The 15,217-nt window shown below is 39.5% G+C and overlaps 1 protein-coding gene across 12 annotated transcripts in view; it reads right to left on the reverse strand.

Annotated features, from left to right (window-relative positions):
- GOLIM4 (golgi integral membrane protein 4) overlaps positions 1-15,217 on the reverse strand; it is a 97,978-nt gene that overhangs the window by 37,658 nt on the left and 45,103 nt on the right. For 6 of the 12 annotated variants that reach the window (XM_010596046.3, XM_064275439.1, XM_064275437.1 and 3 more), the window contains exon 2: positions 1,010-1,057. The exons of 4 other annotated variants lie outside the window; for them this stretch is intronic. In XM_010596046.3, the coding sequence (XP_010594348.1) occupies positions 1,010-1,057 (48 nt within the window). Of the gene's footprint in view, positions 1-1,009; positions 1,058-5,496; positions 6,598-15,217 lie in introns of all 12 variants that reach the window. 2 more of the 12 variants (XM_064275440.1, XM_064275441.1) reach the window with 1 other exon arrangement.

The following is a 15,217-nucleotide window of genomic DNA, read 5'->3' on the forward strand; positions in this document are numbered from 1 at the left end:
ACTTAGGGTCCATAGTTATAAACTTTCATAAATAGGTCCTATATGATGTCCCCATGAAGTCCAGCATGTTTGTGGATTACACCAAAATTCAAAGCCTTGTGAAATCTAAGACACATATACAAATACATGAATGGCATCACTAATAAAAAGCTCTAATGCAAAAAGAATACACTTTTGTAAATACAGTAGGGAAAAAAAAGATATGGTAAACAGGAATAGAGGATCTACGTAGAAACCATGAGGTAACTTTGCTATTATTAATATCATCTTACTCAGAACTGATCAAGCCATTACTATAACACCAGCTTCTAGTCCTGATGTAATATAACTTCAGAATTCAGGAGTATGTAAGGATTGGAGAATATCACTGAGAAGAAGGTGAAAGAACAGAGCAGCAATGACTTGGAAAAAGGAAAACAAACCAAAGGAAGAGCCTTAAGCTATAGGCTGAGGAAACCATATTAGACAAAAGGAAATGACATACAGAAACCAACATTCACTGGTGATTCCCTGGGATATTGTAGTCAGAGGGTCACCCTCTAGATAGCAGACACTTGTTATTTTGGGGGAGGGAAATGTAGCATCAAATGCGGGTGAAGTGTACACAGCCTGACCAAGGTAAATGATGTCACTAAGATGTATGCAAGAAAAAAGGGCATTTTTGGCAAGTGCTAGGACATATACAACCGTGCAACAACTAAATAATGGGAGTGTGGACACAGGTGTATGCATGTATGCAACAAGTGTACACGTATGTATCTAGGTGGTATCTATATGCTGATACATGTGTATACATATATGTAAGTGTATGCATCCATATATATTCACATGTACAATAAAACACATAGGGAACAAAAGAAAAAAAAAGACGTGAGAGTGAAAATTTAGCCTTGGAATGGGTATTAGGAAGATTTGGAAATTCTAGAAAGAGGAGAGAGAAGAGGAAAAGAGGCATGCAGCAGTATAATGGCTGAGAGCACAGATTACGGTACCTGGCTTTAAATCTTACCTCCATCCCTCATGGGGTGGGTTGCTGAACTTCCTGTGCCTTCGTTTCCTGATATGACATGTGGGGATGATAACAGTAGGTACTTGTTATATAACGGACTGAACTGTGTCCTCCAAAAATATATGCTGAAATTCTGACACCTGTACCTGTAAATATGACCCTGTTTGGGAATAGGAGTGTCTTAAGTTATCTAGTGCTGCTATAACAGAAATACCACAAGTAGATGGCTTTAACAAACAGAAGTTTATTCTCCCACAGGTTAGGAAGCTAGAAGTCTGAATTCAGGGCACCAGCCCCAGGGGAAGGTTTTCTCTGTTGGCTCTGGAGGAAGGTCCTTGTCATCAATCTTCCCCTGGTCTAGAAGCTTCTCAGCAGAGGGATGCCAGGTCCAAAGAACATGTGCTCCTGATTCTTTTGCTTGGTGATAGTGAGGTTCCCACATCTCACTTCTCTCTTTTACATCTCAAAAGTGATTGACTTAAGACCCAACCTAATCTTGTAAACTGAGTCCTACCTCATTAACATAGAGGCCCTAGTGGTGCAGTGGTTAAGAGCTCAGCTGCTAACCAAAAGGTCAGCAGCTCAAATCCACTAGCAATTCCACCCGGTGGGGGCAGTTCTACCCTGCCCTGTAGGGTCGCTACGAGTTGGAATCGACTCAATGGCAACAGGTTCATTAACACCCCCATGCTGATTACCACAATATTGTAGCTAAAACATTAGAAAATTTGATAAAATCAGCAACTATAAGAACACCGGCAACAATAAAAACAACAGCGTGTACTTGTAGTGCATGTAGACGAAACCATGCGATGCAAAACGTCATTGTAATTGGGTAATGGGTAATGATGGCTCTGACCAGAGTGCATTAGAAGATTCAAAAAGTAAATTAGCATAGAGTTTTAGCCCTGTAGGTATATTGATACATATACGCTGGGTTTATGAAGATTTTTGTTGTTGTTCTAACTACAGGAATATTTTCATTAAAAATTTCTGCTGAAAAAACTGCATAAAATTTTTATAGACAGTCATTTTGGTATCAACCCCTCTGCCAGTGTCACCCAGTGCAGTATGCACCCTTCTAGTAACACCACCAGTCAGATGATCTCTCCTGAGTCCTTACCATGTTGCTGTTGAGTTGATTCCAACTCATAGTGACCCGACAGGACAGGGTTGAACTGCCCCATTGGGTTTCCAAGGCTGTAAATCTTTACAGAAGCCAACTACCACATCCTCCTCCTGAGAAGCAGCTGATGTGTTTGAACCGCTGGCCCTTCAGTTAGCAGCCGAGTGCTTTAACCACTATGCCACCAGGATTAAAATCTAATAATAATAAAGTAATTATACATATATAATGTATATATGACTTGAAAAGGCAATAAAACTTATTTTAAGAGATCTTAAAATATGTGAAAGCAAAAAACCATTCCAATAAAAAAGTCATAATCTTACTTTTTTCATAAAAATTGAAGTACAGTGAAACAGAATCTTTGTGTACTTGTAGCTCTTCTAGAATATTCACTATCAATTAACTATACACACACACACACACACACACACACACACACATGCACACATACACGTTACCCTTAATTCTTTTAACCTATATTCTCCTGGCTTTTGAGCTGCAGATTTACCTAGACAGGTTTACTGTTTCACTTGGAAGGAAGATTAGAATAATCAATCTTTGTCACCTATCTCTATTTTCCTATTTATATGCTGAAGTCAAGGGCATCAGTCAAGATGAACTAATGCTACCACAGCCTCTGTAACAAAATGGAATAAAAAGATCTCAAAGTACCAAACAAATTTAAAGGAAAGTACAAAAATAATGGCTCAATCTGGACCCTGAAGAGCTTTAATGCAGAATAAGGCCACAACAGGAACAGGATCTGAACCACAAGAGCTCGTAAGAAAAAGACAGAAACCCGTAAAACTCGTCTCCTCCACTACTTACTAAAAAGTACTTCAGTATTTTCCACGCAGTCAAGAAGGGAAAGAGGTTTTATCCCCCCTCAAAAGCACTCGAGAGTTTAAAAACATGCCAGCTTCCTACAGCAATTTCCCATTTTAACTCTGACTTCCATCTGAAAGTCACAAGAGAAATTATCCGTGTACATTCACTTATCAGAAAATACATATTTATCCGCATACATTCACTTATCAGCAAAATACATATCTATGCCATTTCCAGGGAAACTGCTAGGAGTCAGAATTAAAAAGTTACACTCTAAAATCAGAAAACACTGCTAAGTGTTAACACCTGAAGCCAAGAGAGGGCAACGTTTCTCCGGCAGGAGCAACAGTCCACGGAGCTTTACTTTCAGTACCGACCGTAACATAAGGTTTTATCTTTATTGGAAAAACAAAACAACCGAAGCTTAGTATGAAAGTCACAGTGTTGGGAAGACATTAAGATTTGGAAGTACCTTTATGATTTTACATGTGATAAAAGTTTAAATGAACACATTTGTGCTGTCAACAATTACAGTTGAAGATTAAGTAAAACAGTGAGATGACAAAAAAGGAAAAGAAATTGAAATTAATACTGTTTTCCAAGAACACAACACTTTTGAGATTTTTTTTTTAAAGGACTGAAACTGTAGATATTTATTGTACAGCTATGTGCCACATAACGTCCCTTAGGGCAATGTCTGTGGGACCACATATACATGTCTGTATCCCCTAAGGTTTTTTGTTTTGTTTTAAAGGGAAAGCAGCTCTCCTTTTATTATTCGTCCCTAATGGTTTTAAAGGCCTCAAACCCAGACTCTTAGAGCACTGAACCACAGGTGGGATACAGACAGGTGAGGCAGAGGACATGGCTCTGGGCACGGTGTCTAGGGCATCGTGTAGCAGGCAGATACACAGGCGGGCAGGCAGGCAGGCAGGCAGGCAGGCCATGGCGGCGGGGGCTGCGGAGCCTGGGCTGCTTCTGCTCCTCAGGCAGGGAGAACAGCGGGCAGGGCTGGGTGTGCTCATCTCCCTCCTCGCTAGCTCTTCTGGTTCCGCTCTCGCCACCACCCTATCAGCCACCACCACCATCCCCCTTTCCTCTGGCCTCCACCAGCGGCCCCAGCAGCAGCAGCGATGAGGATGACCGGAAGCGGGCTCCCGTAAAGTTTTAATATAATAGGCTTTATGGGTGCTGGCTCGTAATTATGGGTTGTATGTGGTTGGACCTTCATAACCTGGGGTCTGCCTGTATATAATATACTGTTTGCACGATGTCCAAATCACATAACATCCAATTTCACAGAACATATGGACATTATGCCATGCGTGACTATATTCTTTAAAAGTAGTTGTCAGTTCTATTTGCTAGAAGTGGGTAGAGGTCAGCCACTTACACACCATGCTCCTCTGCAGAACAACAAGTTGGCAGTTTAACATGAAGACATCATCACAGATTATATATCCAATTATGTTTCCTTCCTTCCTTCATCATTTTACCTCAACAGGTGACTCCTAAACCATCAAGTCCAGGTTTTACTTTTCACTCAGTGTCACATCTTCCAATACAATTCAATCCTTCCAATTTGCCTCACAATTCCTAGGTGACTTTAATTAACCCTTTCCTGTGCCTAGCTCCCTTTACTGAATTGCATATTTATGTCCAGGCCCGAGGTCAAAGCCTTCCAGTGATTTTTGCTCTCACTCGAGCGGAAACCAAAGTCCTCACAAGGCTTTGCCCATCGTTCATCCCACTCTGGCCACAGCAGCCTCCTAGTCAGTCTCTGAATATTCCAGGCCTACTTTCACCTCAGCACTTCATAGTGCCTTTTCCCTGTGCCTCAACTGCTCCTTCTCCAGTTAACTAACTGCATGACTAGCTCCCTCTCTTGCTTTACATCTTTACTAGAAAGATACTTTGTCACTGAGTCCTTTCCTGGATGGCCAATCTAAAGTGCGACCTGCTTCCCACGCTCAACACTTCCAGTCCCCTTTCCTACTTTATTTTTCTCTGAAGCACTTATCACTACTACTATATACAGTCTCTTACTTATCTATCTTCTCCATTACTTGTCTATATCATTAGAATGTAAGCTCAATGAGAGCATGGATTTCTGGTTTGTTTATTTCAGTGTTCTGTCACCAGTACATGAATCCCTGGGTGGCACAAAGGTTAAGTACTTGACTATTAGTTGAACGGTTGGGGGTTCAAATCCACCCAGAGGTGCCTCAGAAGACAGGCCTGGTGATCTGCTTCTGAAAGGCCATAGCCTTGAAAACCCTATGAAGATGTTCTATTCTGTACATTTTGGGCTGCCATAAGTCGGAACTGACTTGAAGGCAACATCACCAGGACACTGAGTTACAGGCATTCAATAGATGTTGAATGAATGAATGAGTGAACAAACTGTAAGTACCCTGAAGGCTGGGACTGGCTATATCTCCTGGTTTCTTTCTCTTCTGTATCCTGAACCCTCACTCCCTCTTTAGTCCCAGTTCCCCAGTTCCGAACACCTAGTGGTATTCAGTAATACCTGTTAAATGAATGAGCGCATTTAGAAGATACTTCATTCTTTTCCTTTGTTGACGGCTATCCTTTATGTCTCAGCATTTTTAATTCCCAGATTTGTTGGTTCATTGTCACATATTCCAGAGAACAGACAGATAACGGAAAAGAGATTAAATATAAATTTATCCGTTGATGGATAGGCTTAGAAGATTAGCATTAGTTAAACCACAGCACTGATATATAGAAGCTTTTGGAATGTTGAAAGAAAAAAGAGTAGTCTGATTAGAGATTCTTCTACTTCATGGCAATTGCAGTATTTTTTCCTGTACAATAAAGTTGCTATAATAGTTCACCTAAGTGTCTATTTTTAGTTTTTTTTTAATGCATACAGTTTATAAAGCAGTTTATATGAAAATTTGAACCATGATTCGAATTGGTGCTTAACTGCTTTTTCTATTTTGGATAAAACTATAGCCAGACTTTTCCTCATGACACTGTCTAATTGAGATTTGGCTTTTTCAAACAAGTATTATATTAGCTGACTTCAAATATATCTCTTCACACAAGTTTTATTTTTGGCATTCTTTCAAGTGGTAAGCTACTAATAATCATTCTTATTTTCAGATCAAATGCATTCATTCCTCATGGAAGGATTCTTCTCTGAGCTCCCAGAGCTATAATATTACAGCCAGCAGTGTTCCAGGCACCTTGGGAGACACCAAAGTATAGCAGCTACTCTTATAAAAAGCTTATAATCAATAAATTCAGCTTGTGTGAGGAAGCTAAGACAGGTTAAAGAATAAGAAGACAATTAGAGATCGCCAAAGGTTAGGAAGGCTGGGATGAAAGGATGACCCTGCTGAGCTGGCAGATTTTTAAACAAAATCTCTCTGCGGGCCTAGAGGAAAATATCCTTTGTCCCATGAAAGTGTTGCACTGCCCAAAGCAAAAATTACATTCTCAAACTATGTCTGGATAAGTGTATATGGATAAGAGTAGAAGTTTAAGGACTCACAGTAATAAAAGCAAAATTTATTTAAAAATTAGATGTATATACACAGACCCTATACAGTAACAGTCTTCTTATCCAGCAGTGAGGCTTCAGCTGTCCAGCATCACAGTATTTCTGGAAATAACACACAAGGGCAAGAGAAGGAAAGTCAGAGGCTTCTGGTCATGAAAAATTGATGCAAGGATATCTAAGAATGCATTTAAGATAGGCTACAGTAGGCAAAAAAAAAAAAAGGTTTTACAATAGGGCTATGAATTTATGTACTTTTTTTTTTTTTTCAAAATTATTGTGCTTATACCAAACATATGGAAACCCTGGTGGCATAGTGGTTAAGTACTACAGCTGCAAACCAAAAAGTAGGCAGTTCAAATCCACCAGGCGCTCCTTGGAGACTCTATAGGGCAGTCCTACTCTGTCCTATAGGGTCGTTATGAGTTGGAATCGACTCGACGGCACTGGCTTTTCTTTTTTTATACCAAACATCAAGGACAACTAATTTTCATAAGCTCTCTAATTTTCATGGGACCATGTCAAATTTTATAGATATTTCAAGTAATGCCAGCAAAGAGGGACCAACCTAAAATCCAGTGTTAAAGTAGCCCCCAAAAAACCAAACCCACTACCATAGAGTCGATTCTGACTCACAGCAACCCTATAGGACAGAGTAAAACTGCCCGTAGAGTTTCCAAGGAGTGCCTGGCGGATTCGAACTGCCGACCTCTTGGTTAAGAGCCATAGCACTTAACCACTACGCCACCAGGGTTTCCAAGTATCAGGTCTAAAAGGTTTTTACTCTGTACAACAATGCTTAGGGCAAAACCAGTGGTCCCAGGGAAAACCTAAAATTAGGTTATAATGAGCCAAGCTACAACTGGCTTTTCCTTCACATCAGCGCAGCAGTATACAAACAACCCCACATTCATGCAAACTTCTAAAGTCAAGCTTTCACTTCAGTTGTGAAAATATGCAACATATCTTAGTAAAAGTTGCATATAGATCTAGCTTAAAAGATACTATTTGAGGGCTGTTTATCTACTGCATTTTGAATATTTCATTCAACAAATCAAATAGGTATGTACTGAGCAGCTATTATGTGCCAACCATTGCTCAGCTATTTAGGCATACATCATGAACAAAAGATTAAAAAATGCCTTCTTTTGGGGAGCTTATATTCTGACAGAGAGGTACAAATGGTAAATAATAAACCTAATAGTATATTAGAAGATAATGAGTTTCATGGATAAAGAGCAGGCTTAAAGGGATTGAAGGGGTGGGGAGGTTGAATCAGGTTTCATTTTTAAATAAGATGATCAGTGCAGACTTCACCGAGGAGACATTTGTACCAAGACTTGAAAAAAGTGAAGGAGTTAGTCGTGCTGACATCTAGTGGTAAATGCTCCAGGTAGACAGAACAGCCAGTGCAAGAGCCCTGTGGGCTGCGGTGTTCTAAGAACAACAGGGAGGCCAGTGTGCCTGAGGCAGGCAGAGTGAGCCAGGAAGTGGATATGCATATATATTAAAAACTTGAGGACTCACAGTCATAAAAACAATAATTTTTCTAAAATTAAGTGTATATAAATAGGCCTTGTACAGTAACATTCTTATCTAGCAGTCAGATTTCAGCTGGCCGGCATCATAGCATGGTGAAGGTAGAGAATGGGGCAGACGGCAAGCAGCCTTATAAGGCCTAGTGGGGCTAAGGCTTTTACTCTGCGAAACAGGAGTCACTGGAGGGTTCTGAGCAGAAACATGTGATGCTGACTGAGGTTTTAAAATAATGACCACTCTGACTTGCTGTGTTGAGAACTGACCACATGTGTGCAAGCAGGAAACCAGTTAGTAGGCTTCAGCGGTACTCCAGGCATGAGATAATGGCAGACTGTGACCAGTGTGGTAGCTGTGGAGCTGGTGAAATGGTCAGATTCTGCATTTATAGGGAAGATAACATTATCCTATATTACCAGCTGAGATGGGGAATGCTCACGGTACATTAGTCAAAAAGATCAGGAATAAGCATTTATTGACTGCAGAGTGATTTACTTGGTCTAAAGGAGTCAGGACAGACTCCCAGAGGTGACTTCTGTGTGGGTGTTGAAATATGAGAATGGAGGAGGACAGAGAATCCAGAGAATGGAGAGAGAATGCAATAGCACTGAGGCAAAAATACATAAGATGCTTATAGTAGTCCCCAAAGTTCCCTTAAGATAAGGATAAAGTGGAACGCTATTTAATAGCACAGATTCCTGGGCCCCAACCCAATCTACCGAAGCTGAATTTTCAGAGAAGAGACCTAGTAATCTGAATATTTAGCAAGTGTGGCCCACCTTTCATACCACGAGCTTTTGTAGGGAAGTTCTCTAAAGACTATGTTTAGCATAGGGTTGATGAGAAGGTAGATAATCTTCGCAGGGAGAGAGTAATGAGACTGGGCTTCAAATGACTTGATCAGGTCTGTGTATTTTAAAAAATAACTGTGAATAGTGCAGAAAAGTTGAGAAATGGAGAGAGAATGGAGGTTGATCAATTACTTGGGAGATTACTGCAATAACCTAGAAAGGTAAGATGAAGTTTAAACAGCCACGTTGCCCAAATATAAGATGATCCCCAGTTTTATCAACAAGACAATCCAAAAAAAAGTTGTTTTTTCTTTTCCAACTGGAATATATGACATTTTAGGGATGTGAAGAAAAGTAGGGCAAAGAACCTGAACAGGCAATTTAAAGATATCCTAATGGCCATTAAATGTATGAAAAGGTGATCAACTAAATACATTATCAAGGAAATGGAAATTAAAATCATAATGTAACACACTATTCTCCTAGCAAAATAATAAAATTAAAAGAGAAAATACCAAGAGTAGCCAAGAAAAATACTTTGCTGGTGGATGTGTAAGTTGGTAAAAACTATTTTAGAAAACTGTTTGATGGTATCTACTAAAGCTGACCTAAAAAATAAACCAAACCTGTTGCTGCTGAGTTGATTCTGATTTATAGTGACCCTATAATCTGACCGAGGCATCCTTTGTGACCTAGAAATCCCACTCCTTGGTATATACCCAACCAAATGGTTGGCATTGACTCACCAAAGTCACACAGGAGAATAATCATCGCAGCACTATTTGTAATAGTCCTACACTGGAAACAATGCAAATATCTATCACAGTAGAATAGATACATTGTGATTATTCATAAAATGGAACACCATTCAGCAGTGTCATAAGTTTAATAAACATATCATCATGGAAAGAATCCAGATAAGAATGGGCTACCTACTGAATGATTCTATTTACACAACGTTCAAAAACAAGCAAAACTAAGGTGACTGAAGACAGAATACTGTTTACACTGTACTTTGTGAGCTGGGGAGCAGGCAATGTTTGAAAGAGAGCAAAAGGGCGCATTTTTTGGGTGCTGGTAATGTTCTGATTCTGGGTCTGGGTGCAGGCTACACTGTTTGCTTTGTGAAACTTCACTGAGCTGTACACTTAGGACTGATGAACTTTTTTCTGTATAATTCAATAAAGCTGATTAAAAAACGTCAAGATTACAAGCAACAGCTACCTATTTATGTAACATGGTATTTGTTGTTTTTAGTTGCATAAATGAATTTAAGACTGAAAGATATTACGTATTTAGATTCATCACTTTTTTCTACATCTACATCTCCCAAACATTTTTATTCAAACTCTTCACATGCACATCTGATATCTGTAACTGTGCCAACTCAATTTTTTTAGTGCTCTGAAGCATACCTATCTTCACATAATATAGCTTTTGTGGAATCTCTGTCTGATGCTATCATTGTAAATCCTGTCCTAAGCCACAGGTATAACTTGGTAAAATTGAGGATAGTTGTCATTTTCGTATGTATTCTCAGTATATATTCATGCTTTTATATCCCTAACTCCTGAATATATTGGGTTTGTGTGTGCATGTGTGTGAAAAGGCTTGTTTATAAAAAGACATTCTGCATTTGCGATTGTGAGGGCCAATTCCTGGCAATAAATACACACACCCCACACTACTTCATGTTACTGCATCTCTTTAAAAAAAAAAAAAAGAGAATTGTGCCAAGTGCCCTCCATAAATATCTAACCAGCACTGAATGAGGTCATTTTGGGCTAACGTGTCTTTCTCACAGTGCTGTGCTGTTTAAAATAAAGCAGTTGAGAAAGCACCCAATAATAGTAGAGGCTTTATACTCATTCCAGTACAAGGCAACTCCCTCTTTTATGAGGGATCCTTCTGCAGGATGAAGTGAACCTTGCCTTTTATTCAAGTATATGGAGTAATCATTGATGGAGGGAGAGGAATACACAAAACCAGAATATACTTAGCAAGGAGAATAAAAATTCCTGACTAATTCAAAATACACTATGAAAGTAGATCCAAGCATGCTGCCAGTTTTTCCGGCTTAAGATACTGCATGAAAGGCGGATCCACAACCAAGGAGGAAAGGGAGGGCCGCATAACGGGTTCCATTTCGGACACATTTAATATGTAATAAAGAAAAGTATAAACAATAACAAACACTCATATTGCTGGTACCTGGAATTTAAGGTCACTGCTGGGAAGGTTTATTTCACCGTCAACTATAGGTCTAAGATGTGACAAGGACCTCTCTGAAGTAAACCCCAGCCAATCTCTCCAGGGAACTTATTAAAAGGATGTTATTATTATACTTTATCCATAGATCTGTCACTCCCACTAGATTGTGGTTACTGATGAGACAATCTCCTTAATCTGTGCTTAGCCTTGAAGATCTGGTACAACCCAGGTACCTACCTGCTGAATATTTATTTAATGATTGAAACGAAGGAATGACTGAATCCAAGGCAGCACATGATGTTAAGTGTACTCTTCCTATCAATAATTTCATAAGATATACACACAAAAAGTGTTATCAAGATAGATTTCCAAGAGTCTAGTTTTAAGAAACTTTGTAAAGATGACACAGTTAGCTTATACCAATATAAACCACAGGAATTCATTAGAAACCTCTAAAGTTTCTATGTGAAAAGTAGAGTGAATATAACCAAACTGTTTAAATTTTAAAAGTACATAGGGATTTTTCTAAAGCACAGTAAAATCAATAAACAGTCCAGATCTGTACAAAGATGCATGACTGGATGTTAAGAGACAAAAAAAAAATTTTTTTTTTGAGTACCAATTTCCTTTTCAACCCTATCCCATAGTTATGGTTCAAATTAAATCCACTAAAAATAATTTAAATAAAACTGAAGTGGATTAGACTGAAAGAAAAACAGGAAAAAGAAAAAAGAGACACACAAAGAAACAAAGACAGAAACTGACAGTGTCAATATAATTTAATAAGGATGTTCAAGTACTTTGGGGAAAACAACTCTGGCCTGAGCCCAGATTACTGAGCTTCATGCAGTTTTTGACACTAACTAGTTCTGTGATCACAACTAAGAAACTTTACCTCTCTAAGTTTGTTACCTCGGCAATAAAATGAAGTAGTTGGAGGGCTGAGTCACCACGGTCTTTCCAATACTAAAAGTCTGTGATTCTAAATATGCACGTTTCCTGAATACACAGAAGATCAATCAAAAGGGCCTGCAGTAGTACACTGACAGGGAACTGCCAGAAATTCAAGCTGGATGCAGAAGAGGACATGGAATGCAGGATATTGTTGCTGATGTCAGATGGATCTTGGCTGAAAGCAGAGAATACCAGAAAGATATTTACCTGTGTTTTACTAACTACGCAAAGGTATTTGACCACGTGGATCGTAATAAATTATGGATAATGTTGCAAAGAATGGAAATTCAGACACTTAAATTGTGCTTATGGGGAGCCTGTGCATACATCAAGAAGCAGTCATTTGAACAGAACAAGCAGATACTGAGTGGTTTAAAATCAGAAAAGGAGTGCATCAGCATTGTATCCTTTCACATACTTATTCAATCTGTATGCTGGGCAAATTATCCAAGAAGCTGGACTACATGAAGAACACGGCATCAGGATTGGAAGAAGGCTCATTAACAATCCGCAAAATGCAAATGACAAAACCTTGCTCGCTGAAAGCAAAGAGGACTCGAAGCACTCACTGATGAAGATAAAAGACTATAGCCTTCAGTATGGATTAGATCTTAACATAAAGAAAAAAAATATCCTCACAAATGGACCAATAAGCAACATCATGATAAACAAAGGAAACACAGAAGGATTTCATTTCATGGATCCAATCAATGCCCATGAAAGTGGCAGTCAAGAAATCAAATGATGTACTACACTGGGCAAATCTGTTGCAAAAGATCTCTTTAAAGTGTTAAAAAACAAAGATGTCACCTGAAGGACTAAGGTGCACCTGGGCCCAAGTCACGGTATTTTCAATCACCACATACGCATCAGAAAGCTGGACAGTGAATAGGGAAGACCAAAGAAGAATTGATGCCTTTGAGTTATGGGGTTGGTGAAGAATATTGAATATGTCATGGACTGCCAAAAGAATGAACAAATCTTGTCTTGGAAGAAGTACAGCCAGAATTCTCCTTACAAGCAAGGATGGTGAGGCTTCGTCTCACATACTTTGGACATGTTATCAAGAGGGACCAGTCCCTGGAGGAGGACATCATGCTTGGTAAAGCAGAGGGTCAGTGAAAGAAAGGAAGATTCTCACCAAGATGGACTGACACAGAGGCTGCAACAACTGGCTCAACCAATACATTAATTGTGAGGATGACAGGATAACAAAGGACCAGGTAGTGTTTCTTTCTGTTGTACATACGGTCACTATGAGTCAGAACTGACTCGACAGCACCCAACAACAACATTGCAATCAATAAATGCTTATTCCTGATCTTTTTGACTAATCTACCATAAGCATTCCCCATCTCAGCTGGTAACACAGGATGATTTTATCTTCCCTGTAAATGCAGAATCTGACCATTTCACACATATTCAAACTCTGTTGCTTAGGAAACAAACATATTATTAAGTCTTTGTGGTTATGCTAAGACTGTGACTCTTTAACCAAACCTTATTGAAAGCCCTTTGTGTTGGATGTCCCCAGGAGATCTTAAGCTCTGGGCGAGGGGATGTTTAACAACCTGTTCTTGACAGTAGCTGCCATGCCATCGCCGTGCCATTGTTTTGTGACAGTCATGAGACTCATTCATGACTGTAACTTGCAATTATGTCCTTTAGCCAATTAACGTATTCCAGTTGTATTAATGTAACCGATAATGTTAAAAATCACATTTCAATTTATTACTTTTGGTCCTTGGAAACCCTGGCAGCATAGTGGTTAAGTGCTATGGCTGCTAACCAAAACGGTCAGCAGTTCGAATCCACCAGAGACTCCTTGGAAACTCTATGGGGCAGTTCTACTCTGTCCTATAGGGTCGCTATGAGTCAGAATCGACTCAATGGCACTGGGCTTGGTTTTGGTTTTTTTTTTTTTTGGTCCTTTGTTCCTGTTTGCAATCTGACCATTCTGCAGAAATTTTGAGCATGACAAGCCTGACATCTAGCAGACGAAAGGTACAACTACCACTGCAAATCTTTTTCTTCTGTTTCTCTAAGGGCACATCAGGCTCAGTGTACCCTTTGTTGTCGGCACGTACAGGTCTTTGGTAAGATGGGGAATGCCACCTCAATAAATCATAGCAGCCTCCTCGATGGGACTGTTGCTCGTTATGTGCTTAAGAATTATGGCCCCAGTACAGTCCAATATCTGGTATGGTAAAATATTCTTACAGAAGGAAAAAAATCTCAAGAACTTGTGGTCAGTTTGGGGGAGTTTTAAGTTCACTAAGCTAACCTTTTTGCACGACAAATTAGAGGTTAAAAGCTCCCAGACTAATGAGAACCAGTGCAAAGCCTATTTTAATTGGTTTTTGGAAGCTTCCAAGAGACAAAATAATAATAGATTTGTCTCACTACAGAACACCATGTCTAGGCAAGCAAAGTGAATTAAGGAATTGCAATCCAAAACTCTACTGTAACTGCAGCAGCATCTACTCCTCTCACTGCTCCTCCCGAGCCTGCCTCTTTGTATCCATCTCTATCTTCTTGGATTGACAATACTTTTGTGAGCTTCTTTGTTACCCTAGGGAACCCTCAAAAAAACCAAACTAGTAGCTACAGGAGAGACTTACAAGTAACTGAGATGCCTTTTAAAATTTAAATATCCGAGGTCCTCCCAAGGTCACCTTTGCCCTTTTATAAAGGATTTTCTTAACCCTCGCGAGGACCATCATAAGTTCTGTCAGGAGTTTAAAATCCTGGCAGAGACATATAAGCCTGGGACAATAGACTTATGTAACTTTTTGCACATGCTGTTGGGACCTGGAGATGCTCAAGGGTAGATAAAACCCATTGCTGTCGAGTTGATTCTGACCCATAGCAACCCTGAAGGACAGAGCAGAACTGCCCCACAGGGTTTCCAAGGAGCACCTGACAGGTTCAAACCGCCGATCTTTTGGTTAGCAGCTACAGCTCGTAACCACTACACCACCAGGGTTTCCCGAAGGTGGATGGTGGAGACCAAATGGAAGGATCCTGAAAAATCATTATCAACTCAACCAAATGTCCCCAGTTTGGAGCTGGTAACCCGGAGTAAGGAAACTGTTGCAAGTTTAACTGACTCCTTCCTAAAGGTGTTTCATAGAAAGATAAATTGGATTAAGGTTAAAGCCTGCAAATAAGAAAGAAACGAGAATGTATACAATTATTGAGAACATTTAATCAAATTATTTATGGAATACTCT

The sequence above is a fragment of the Loxodonta africana genome, chromosome 23, assembly GCF_030014295.1.
Source record: "Loxodonta africana isolate mLoxAfr1 chromosome 23, mLoxAfr1.hap2, whole genome shotgun sequence".
In the NCBI taxonomy this organism is placed as follows: domain Eukaryota; kingdom Metazoa; phylum Chordata; class Mammalia; order Proboscidea; family Elephantidae; genus Loxodonta; species Loxodonta africana.